Source organism: Drosophila hydei, unplaced genomic scaffold, assembly GCF_003285905.1.
Source record: "Drosophila hydei strain 15085-1641.00,03,60 unplaced genomic scaffold, DhydRS2 tig00000250-arrow-arrow-pilon, whole genome shotgun sequence".
Classification (NCBI taxonomy): Eukaryota; Metazoa; Arthropoda; class Insecta; order Diptera; family Drosophilidae; genus Drosophila; species Drosophila hydei.
In genome coordinates this window covers 2,099,633-2,110,758 of record NW_022045696.1, presented here as the reverse complement: position 1 = coordinate 2,110,758, position 11,126 = coordinate 2,099,633, and the positions used below count along the sequence as shown (strand labels likewise).

The following is an 11,126-nucleotide window of genomic DNA, read 5'->3' as shown; positions in this document are numbered from 1 at the left end:
CACAATGTAATTTTATTGACGATCTGAATGATCAATTGCTGCCACTAAAATTCCCAAAGTAGTCACTCTCACTTGGTTCTGATCATTAATTTTTTTTTTTTTTTACATGCAATTGCAATATAAAATACTCGCTAGTCCTAGCTATTTTTTTATAAAATAAATTTTAACACTTTTTGTGTTTGAAGAAAAATTTTGGCTAGAGTATCCACTTACAAGATTCAACTAACACAAAACAAACAAAAAAAAATCCCTTTATAAGATCTGTCAATTGCAGCTCCCGCGCTGCTGTCTTAATTGTTGTTGGTTGTGGAGTCCGCCCCACGTTGGGCGCCAGTTATATGATTTCCAGTCCTGTGGTGACTGAAAGTTAGGTTGAGAGGCGACTGTGCCTCTTATTGCTGGCCTCGGGCTCAGACAATGAAATAAGCCATTTAACGAGCAAATGACGGAGTGAATATTTATTTAAGCGGTTTACTGGAAGAACGCTTTTTAACCCTGCTTTTAATTGTTCTTTTTTGAATAATCGAAACAGTTAATTTTATTGGTTTTTCTTATTATATTCACTATTTTTAGTTTTACTTATATGACACCAATTTTTAGCATGTCCTATCAGTACGAGTTAAAACACGAGACTGATCTATATTTTTACAAATCATAGCCTCACCGGCGTAAGTAGAGTTGCCCTTGCCAGGGCTGTTCCTTAACTTGTCTAGCACCCGATAATAAGTGTTGAATAATACCTTACATTGAGTGTTATAAGCTAACTAAGTGTTATAAGTTAACTACCCCCCCCTCAAGTGTAAGGTCGTCCTCGACCGACCCAATTCCAGCGACGACTCCTCGCAAGTGCTTCGCGGACTTCTTTGCGTCGATGATCCACCAAAGAGTGAAGCCAATGCAGATTAAAGCACAGCATATGGCTCCTCTTTCGGAGTGCCGTACAACGACACATCATCAAAGTGCACCATTTCGGTTCCTTGGTCGCATATTAGCAGCGGTGACCAGTGAGTCGGTGCAGGTGTTCTCGAATGAAATCCGCAAGTCGTTCTCATTCACATTCAATACGGAGCAGTATGAGCAGCGTACTGATTCTTCGCTATCGCCGTTCAGCAGGCGCTTACTAAGCTTGCTCTTGCGCCTACGTATGTGGCGTCTGTTGAAGCTGTTGGTGCACGACGTGGACGTGGGCCTTGGCATCGGATGATGCATACCAAAGTTGTGCAGCTGCAGCGACTTGAGTGTGGCTGGCGCCGTCGATGACTGGCCGTGCACGTGCCCGTGATGGCCGTGATGACTGTGTCCCACCACTCCAGCGATGCTATGAGCCGTTACTGGACGAGTGATGTGTGTAGTCTGTCGGCGCGCTCAGCTGGCGATTGAATTCGGCCTTGCGGCGCGTCAAGTCCGTCAGGCAGTATTTGTTCAGATGGCCGTTGCTGGAGACAGGGCTCTTGGGCGATGATGCCAGATGCTGCGTATAGGCCGAAGGAGTTGCTGCTCACGCTTAGCTTATTGCCGGCGTTGTGCAGCAGATTGTTACAGTTCTTGCCGCTGATCTTGGCCGACTTTTGCCCGTCGTCGGTATCGTGTTGCTGCTGCTGCTAGCCGCCCTGTACTCCTTGTCGTCGCTCTCGCTGCGCACCGATGCTCGATACGCAGGAAATGTCTTCGTCTTGCTCTTCAGAGAGCCGTTCAGCAGTAGCTGCTGTTGCCGTGCGGCAACTGCCGACAATGCCGGCAGCTGCAGTTGACGTGACGCCGCTGCCGATGAGGATGAGGATGAGCCGGCAGCCGTGGCAGGTGTCGACAGAGATGGGCAGCGGTTGGAGCAACCTGTGGCTGTGAAACTTCTTGAATTAATGCAGTTGGCGGTGTTTTGGGGATTTCTTGACTTGGTTCTAGTATGGATGAAGAGTCGCTTGGCTCTGCCGCCGCGAAGAGTTCGTTAGTTGTTGCTGGCTGATGAGCTTCTACTGTTGGTGGTGGTGCCGTGAACAAGGGGGTTTCCTCAACGATTCCGCTTGTAGATTTGCATGCTGTGGTTCTGGCTTAGCATCCAACTATGGGGCGAATAGAGCTGTTGCTGGTTCTTGTGGACGACAGGATAAATCGTAATTTTTCTGCAGGCTTTTTTAATTTTTGGGAATTTGGTTATAAAATGTATAGTGTTGACGGATTCCTCTAGCCAAATTGATTTTAAATCTGAGGAGTCCAAAATGTTTGGGCTAACAATGAGCCTTCGCGAGAGTAATAGCAAGCATTAAACTTTGCAACTCGATCGTCCGCATTCTGTTTCTGGACAGTGTTTCAGTGTTTCAAATAAATAAATCAATTTGTGAGTTTTGGCTATCCCGAGAACTCCATTGACAGCAAATGTTAACTGGTTAAGCTGGTCTTGAACCTCAGTGTTTACTTCTATCCGTCTACTGTTGGCATTCATTAGTCGCATTTCAGTGGACCTAATCTACTCTAAATGACCGGCATCGGGTGTACCCGCCACCAAATTGTTTTATAAAAATTATGCCAAGTGGCTAAAGGTAAATTGAAAAACTATATCTAACTTATTCTAAATTGCCTAGCGGCTTATAATAAAAGGTGTAATAAAAAAACAAGGGAGTCATCTTAGGTTGTCCTTGTGGACCACCCTTCCTTTAATGAGGACCTCGGTCCCCAGGTCTGCTTCCACGGCCTTCTCGACACATAAAGGTGTGAGTTTGTTTCCGAGCCGTCGGTTGGACTTGACCAAATCCTTGTCACCAACATCGAAGACTCTATTCTGCCGCTTTGCGTTCTCCCTAGCTCTGAGCGTCGTCTGAGCGTTTCTGATCTTTTCTTCTATCTTTTCTTGTGGCTCTTGTTTTTTGGGGTGTCTATCATACTTAGCCCTAGCACATGTTTTGCAGTTTTGTACTATTTCCTTGGCAATTTTTGCCATCCGTGGAAAGTAGTACTCCGAGAGTACCTGCTTAACATTTTCCTGTGCAGACCTATGGGCCCTATTATGCTCGACTGTGAGGATTTCCCTTCCTTCTCCAACCGCAAATATGTCCACTACGCGATTTTTGCAATGCCAGAACTTTGTGGCTGGGTATCTTCGCACCAATGCATCTTGTATCATTGCAAGCGTGTGTAAATTACAGTGGAGAGCATTTACGCATTTGGGTGAGACTACATCTTCGAGCTCGTCTAGCAGCGATTCGACGCATGTATAGCTGATCAAGTAGCGTTTCTTATTTCCAAAAAGAATAAAACTTCGTTTTAAGGGGAAACGCGCCTCTTCTAGCACTATCTGGTTTTGAAAACAGTTCAAGGGTTTGTCTGTCGTCTCAATGGTGTTGGTGAGAGATACCTCACTGTGGATCGTTGCTGCGCAGGACTCAATTTCTTGCTCATTTATAGCGTTGAGCTGCTGTCTTGACAAGGCATCCGCAACCAGATTGTCCTTGCCAGGTTTATAGAAGATACGTGCATTAGACTCGTCAATGCGCGCTTTCCACCTTTTGATTTTCGCATTTGGATTAGATTCCGAAACTGCGAAGGTCAAGGGTTGATGGTCAGTGAAGATATTAATGTCTTTCACCCCATACAAATAGTGCCTTAATTTGGCAAGTGACCATACAATGGCCAATAACTCTCTCTCATTGGTTGCATAGTTAACCTCACTGTCCTTCAATGTTCTTGAAATCATTGTTATAGGACGACCCTCTTGAGACAAAACTGCACCTATGCCGTGAGCCGAAGCATCGGTCGTTAGATCGAATGGCTTCTTAAAATCGGGGTACCTGAGCATTACATTCTCGGATGACAAAATATCGCGCAACTTCTGAAATGCCCTCTGCTGCACTTCAGAGAATTGAACCTTTATATTTCTGGACCTATGCTTACTGACTGTTCCATTTTCACCCTTCAGGATATTCGAGATGGGTCTTGCTATTGCGGCGAAGTCCCTAATGAAACATCTGTAATAACTTGCGAGGCCTAGAAATGATCTAACCTCGAACAGCGTTTTTGGTTCTGGATACTCCTGTATTGCCCTAACCTTTTCAGGATCCGTCGTGGTGCCAGTGCTGGTGACTACGAAACCAAGAAAGTTCACGCTTTTCTTAAAAAAACGTGACTTTTTGACGGAGACCCTCATGTTTGCTTTGTATAAGCTTTTTAGGACCCGATCCACGTGTTTAATGTGGGATTCCTCATCTTCTGAAAAGATGATTACGTCATTGACATCAACATAGCAAAATTTGCCAATCTGCTCTCGCAGTATGTCGTCGATGGTTCTTTGAAAAATGCTTGCTGCATTCTTTAATCCAAAGGGGAGTCTTTTGAACTCGTATTTCCCCCGTTCACAGAGAAAGAGGTTTTTTCACGGTCGCGTTCAGCGAGTATGATCTGGTGATAACCAGACTTGAGGTCTAATGTTGAAAAGAATTTGGCTCTCCCCAAATTCCCCAATATCATTGATATATTTGGCATAGGGTATTTGTCCGGCACGGTTTTTTCGTTAAGTTTACGAAAGTCCATTACCAACCTCATTTTCCTATTGCCCGCTTCATAAGTGCCCTTCTTGTCTACTACCCATATTGGGTTATTGTAGGGAGAGACGGACTTTTGAATTATATCATTCTTTAGTAGATCTTTGATTTCTTTATTAACGAAATCAGCCGCTCCCATTGGATATGGGTAAAGCTTGGTATAGATCGGTTGCTCATCTATGGTCCTAATGGTAGCCACGACTGATGTGTTATACGGCAACGTCTCGTCTGGGTCTGCAAAGGCCTTTTGTCTGGTCTTCAGCATTTTCAAAAAAGAACTTCTAACTAATGGGGATGCATCTGCTATTTGTTCAGCTAACTCATTAATTCTTTGAGTCAATGCATGCTCCCTCTGCTGGTTTACAGCAGCCTGTTCGGCTAAAGCTTTGCTGATAGCCGTCCTTATTACTTCCGTAAGCTGATCTACATCCATTCTACCTGATGGTGGGAGAACTGCACAGTCGGAATCTGAGTCGCTAGACTGCCTGCGAGGGTTTCTCTATTGGTTGAACCGAGACATGCGCAGGTCAGTGGTCGCGAAAAATAAAACGGGCCGTCAGAAGATGGGTCGAATTACGTCGCAGTTCTGAACTACGAGAACTGCATGCACAACTTCAGACACACAGAAAGTAACACAATGTAATTTTATTGACGATCTGAATGATCAATTGCTGCCACTAAAATTCCCAAAGTAGTCACTCTCACTTGGTTCTGATCATTAATTTTTTTTTTTTTTTACATGCAATTGCAATATAAAATACTCGCTAGTCCTAGCTATTTTTTTATAAAATAAATTTTAACACTTTTTGTGTTTGAAGAAAAATTTTGGCTAGAGTATCCACTTACAAGATTCAACTAACACAAAACAAACAAAAAAAAATCCCTTTATAAGATCTGTCAATTGCAGCTCCCGCGCTGCTGTCTTAATTGTTGTTGGTTGTGGAGTCCGCCCCACGTTGGGCGCCAGTTATATGATTTCCAGTCCTGTGGTGACTGAAAGTTAGGTTGAGAGGCGACTGTGCCTCTTATTGCTGGCCTCGGGCTCAGACAATGAAATAAGCCATTTAACGAGCAAATGACGGAGTGAATATTTATTTAAGCGGTTTACTGGAAGAACGCTTTTTAACCCTGCTTTTAATTGTTCTTTTTTGAATAATCGAAACAGTTAATTTTATTGGTTTTTCTTATTATATTCACTATTTTTAGTTTTACTTATATGACACCAATTTTTAGCATGTCCTATCAGTACGAGTTAAAACACGAGACTGATCTATATTTTTACAAATCATAGCCTCACCGGCGTAAGTAGAGTTGCCCTTGCCAGGGCTGTTCCTTAACTTGTCTAGCACCCGATAATAAGTGTTGAATAATACCTTACATTGAGTGTTATAAGCTAACTAAGTGTTATAAGTTAACTTATATATATATATATATATATGTATATATATATATATATATATATATATATATATATATATATATATATATATATATATATATATATATATATATATCGTGAAACTTTAATAACAAGTCTGAAGGCTGACAACAGGGCTTACCTTGATCGCATCCCTATGTACTTTATAACCGCCCACCAAAATGAATTAAGTCTACGCCTCTGCTCAGCCTGTTGCATGCCTTTATTTATTTGGTCTGGCAACCCTAGCCAGCATTCTTACTCTAGCTTTCGCACTATACAATGATGTAATCGACACATTCATATATATAGCCACCAAAACTGCCAGCATAGTTTGATTGCCTTTGTTTTCACTAACATATATATATATATATATATATATATATATATATATATATATATATATATATATATATATATATATATATATATATATATATATAGATATATATATATATATATATATATATATAGATATATATATATATATATATATATATATATATATATATATATTTCTATCTATATATATATTTATTCGAGTATTCTAATTATTTTGAACTCTCATCTAACCAGTTTTCCTTGAGCACAATCCCAGCTGCTAGAGATGGTTTATGCGCAGTCAATGCGTTTATCGTGTAAACCCCATTTAACACTACTATTAAAATTAAAACAAAACAAAACAAAACAAAACAAAACAAAACACATTTTTTTAGCTAGTATTTAAATAATAATTGATTGATATTAGCGCAACGGACATTCATTAAATTGATGGAAAATAAATGCAAAGACAAAATAAGAGAAAAATAATACTTTAGGTAAATTATACAAATACTAAATACACAATGAGAGAAAAAAAACACAACAAGAAATACTATATTAAAAGTGCTATAAATTGAGAAGTTTTTTTTTGTCAGCACTTATATATATATATATATACTTAAATACAATATTTGTATTGGTCTTATGAGGAAATATAAAAAAGATTTAGATATATATAAATATATATATGCATATGTATATATGTATATATATATATATATATATATATATATATATATATAGTATTTGTTTGTATTGTTTTTTTTTTTGTAGTTCCTGAACTAATCTAAAAACGAGCACAAAACGCACTTGAAATTAAAAATAAATTAAAAATATTCATAATAATAATAAAAATAAAAATATAAGAAAAACTGCAAAATGTTACAAAATCTGTACAATAATTTCAAACATGTATTTATTTATATATATTGTCTTATAGTTATAACATATTTATATAGATTTCCTTAAATTTTCGACTCATTTTGTGTTTTTTTTTTTTTATGTGAGCTTCGCACTTTTCTGAAGAGAATTAAGAATTTATATTATTCTTTGGAAGGCTTTTAATTATGTTATCTATAGATAACTTACAAAAAAATAAGGAGGAAAAACAAATACCAAAACAAAAAATCGAAAAACAAAAACTGTTGTTGAAAAAAATGCATTTAAGAAAATAAAACAAGAAAAATTAATTTTTTCAAATCTAATAAAAACAAAACCAAAATTAACTTCAATTGTTAAGAAAACTTTCAACATTCATATATATATATATATATATATATATATATATATATATATATATATATATATATATATATATACAATATAAGAACTCAATGAACTTAATACGAGTATATGCACTTTCATTATTTAACAATTCATATAGATATTGGAAAAAGAATAAGAAACAAAAGCAAAAGCAAACACAAAAAGAAAAACAAAAATCAAAAGAAAAAGAAATTGCAAAAGAAAAACAAACATTGATTGAAAATTATTCATTAAAGTGAACGGAAAAAACAACTGAAAGTAAAACAAAAAAAAATCTTTAAAAAAATAACAAAATTTAAACAAATGACTTTGTTGATTTACTTAAACCGGGTGGGTGCAGAGGCCTAAGTCGAAGACCACTTACGAATGGCATTAGAAAGGGTATACGGAAAACTGATAAGTAGTGCTATCTATAGACCCTGCATTAATTGCCATGACTGACAATTAGTTTATTTGCATTCGACTTTGACGCTCGCATTGACGTTAACAATTTATCAAGCTTATGTTGGCGCAGACAGTGCAAATTCATCTGCAATTATGCAATCAGTTCAAGTCTCAATATTTATTTGAAACTTAACTTAAATTGCTTTTTTTGTTTTCAGTTAAAAAACGTAAAATACTTAAGCTATTTGCTTTAATGTTTACTAATCACGTAAATGCACGCTTATCACCAACAGCGCACTGTGTAAACATTCAGCTGGTACAACTGACCCGCACAACAGCGCAAGCGCGCTCTCTCACATCCTCTCTCACGTGCTGACACACTCGACGAACAACAGCGCTCATATATTTAGAAGCGCCTTAGCTGTGCATTGTTAAATGGGGCGTTGCACTATTCATAGTAATGCATTCAAAAAACTTGAAAAAAAATCGAAGCTCTTTATGTTCAGTTTAAATATAACATATATATATATATATATATATAATATATATATATATATATATATATATAATATATATATATATATATATATATATAATATATATATATATATATATATAATAAATTTGTGTGTGTGTGTTCAGTCATGGCTTTTCCCCGAGAGAAATGCCGCTCAATCTTCAATGTATGCGTAAAATTGAAAAATTGAGAGCAAATGTGAATATGTGTGTCGTGTGTGAGCCTTTTCTTAACGTAGAAACGGAACAAATGATCGCACTGAGTCAAATATGTGCAATATCGTAAGTGCAGCTAATATCGTAAGTAACTGCTTTCTATTGTTTCTAGAAATTATTATATAACGACATTAGCAAAATTTAATTCGGCTTATTTTAGACCATATAAATACAAGTAAACATTTTTCTGACACATATAAATGTATTAAGACATAAAATTTTAACATCATACAAATTTTTAGATTTTTGATCACGTGTTTTTTCTATTAAATTGGAGTAAATATACATATTAAAATCAGTAAATAATATAGTATGTTGTTATATTGCCATAAGCGTATGTAAAACGATATTGATAATCAATATCGTCAGCTTCAAGATATAAACAACCCCAATTGCATGCCACAGCACACGCAGTCACACACATACACACGAACTCACTCACTCCAACCAAGCAGAGCTCGCACTCTCTACACCCCACACACACACAATGTTATTTGAAGACGTGGCGAGAGAGTGCTCTCTTTATATTGGTCACGCTCTCTGGCAACGGTCCGCGGCAAATCTGCAACGTTCATTTTAAATACGATTCAAATACAATTCAGCAGTCGCCTCGAGTAGACGTATAGCGCACGCCACAAAAGTTTTCCATTAAGCAACAAAAAGCAAAATAAAGGAAGAGAGACAGAAAGTCGTGTTGAGTTGCATATGAAGTGCATTTTTGAATCGCGAGTTCAAGAACGGAAAAGCAAACGTCAAAGAACGAACGCGCACTAAAATTAAAGTGGAAATCGAAACGTCTAGAACAGAAGTCGAAGTTTTTGATTGAAAACCTGCATAGTTTTGTCTGTTTTTTTTTTTTTGGTATTTGAGCTGTGTTGATTTTTGTTTCGTGCGTGCTGAGTAAAGAACAACAACAACGAAATGGCTTTTATGATGCCGGTTATGAAAAACAACTATGATATCTATAAGGATACGCGTGCCCGCTCCCGCAAAACATCCGAATGCTCGAACGTGAGCAGTGGCAACGGCACCTCAGCCTTGGCCAGCGCCCTCGCTACGCCGGGTCAGCCGTCGCAGCAGCAACAACGTCGGCGCAAGGTGTCCGAATGTAAGTCAGAAAGTTTTGCAACGTCACCGTCGCACGGGCAACTAGGCACACATCGCATGCAGATGCAGCGCTGTCACAGCTCGCGCGGCTTCACCCGCAACACTTCACGGAGCTCCCACGGCGGCTCCATGATGCAAATGTCGCAGGCAGCAATGATGTCGCCTACGCGCTCGAGTCCACCCAGCCGAACGCAGACAGCCTCGGCGCTAGAACGACAGGCGGCAGCGCAGGCCGCTGCGCAGTCAGCAGCAGCGGCAGCGACGGCGCAGCGGGAGGAGCGGGCAGCTGAGCAGAGCAACGATTATACGAAATTCCATATGCGTTTGGTTGACAAGCTCCGCAAGTCCTTTCGCAAGGACAGCAGCAAGCGCTCATGAGAACACGTCACACACACAAACAGCAACAGCAGCAGCAACCACAACAACAACAACCACAATAGCAGCGTCGGCGGCGGCAACAATAACAACATTAATGGCTGGCAGTACGACAGTGACGCTGGCAGCATACAACAGCCGCCGCCGTCGCTGCCAACGCAGAGTTCTAGTGTTGTCAGCCGTTTGGGCCGACGCTTTAAACGCTGTTGCCAAGCGTTCGGCGCAGCCGCTGTCATTGCCGGCGGCGCAGCTGCGCCTGAGCTGGACTTTAATGACGGCAGCGATGGCGGCGGCAGCGCTGAGCATCTAACCGCTGGCAGTCCGTACGCCATACGTCGCTGTCGACGTCGCTGTAGCAGCGGCAGCAGCATTAATCGCCTGAAGCTGCGACTGCGCCGATCGACCTCGTCGCCGGGCTAAGCTCATCACAGCGGCAGAGAATTGCGCTTGCATTTGGGATATGGATACAAAAGAAATTCGAAATCGAAATTCGGTTATTCGAATACTGGAAGTGCTAGGAATGCAGCATGACGGCGGCGACTGAGCACGCAGCGTTAACTGCGTGTGCCGAAAATGTGGAATAGGGTCGCAGCAGACAACGGCAAGCGCGAGCGCGATCGTGGGCAGAGCGTCAAATAGCGGCAGTAGCGAACATACAGAAACAGGTAGCGAGGACGCGGTGGCATGTTGAATAAGTTGCCAGCTGTTTGCAAATTGTTTTTTAAAACTACTTTTTTTCGCTTAAATTCTTAAACATTTTATTTAATATATTTTGATTTTAGACAAGTTTTCCTTTAAAATACACAAAACTAATTTATGTATAAATTAATGTGTTACTAAACGAATTATATATTTATATATACATATATACACATACATATATATTTATATGTATTTACATGTACTTGAAGTTCGTGAAACAGTGAAAAAGGCTTCCACACAAACACACACAAGCACACACACAAACACACACACACACACACACACACATA

At 39.4% G+C, this 11,126-nt stretch overlaps 1 protein-coding gene across 1 annotated transcript; it reads left to right on the top strand.

Moving 5' to 3' along the window:
• Positions 1–9,232: 9,232 nt before the first annotated feature.
• On the top strand, positions 9,233–10,882 carry LOC111604035. The gene has a single exon (XM_023321892.2). The coding sequence runs from the start codon at positions 9,574–9,576 to the stop codon at positions 10,135–10,137; it is 564 nt and encodes a 187-aa protein (XP_023177660.1). The 5' UTR covers positions 9,233–9,573; the 3' UTR covers positions 10,138–10,882.
• Positions 10,883–11,126: the final 244 nt, after the last annotated feature.

Coding starts and splice junctions, on each gene's coding strand:
- LOC111604035 (XM_023321892.2), top strand. CDS start 9,574: ATGGCTTTTATGATGCCGGTTATGAAAAACAACTATGATATCTATAAG.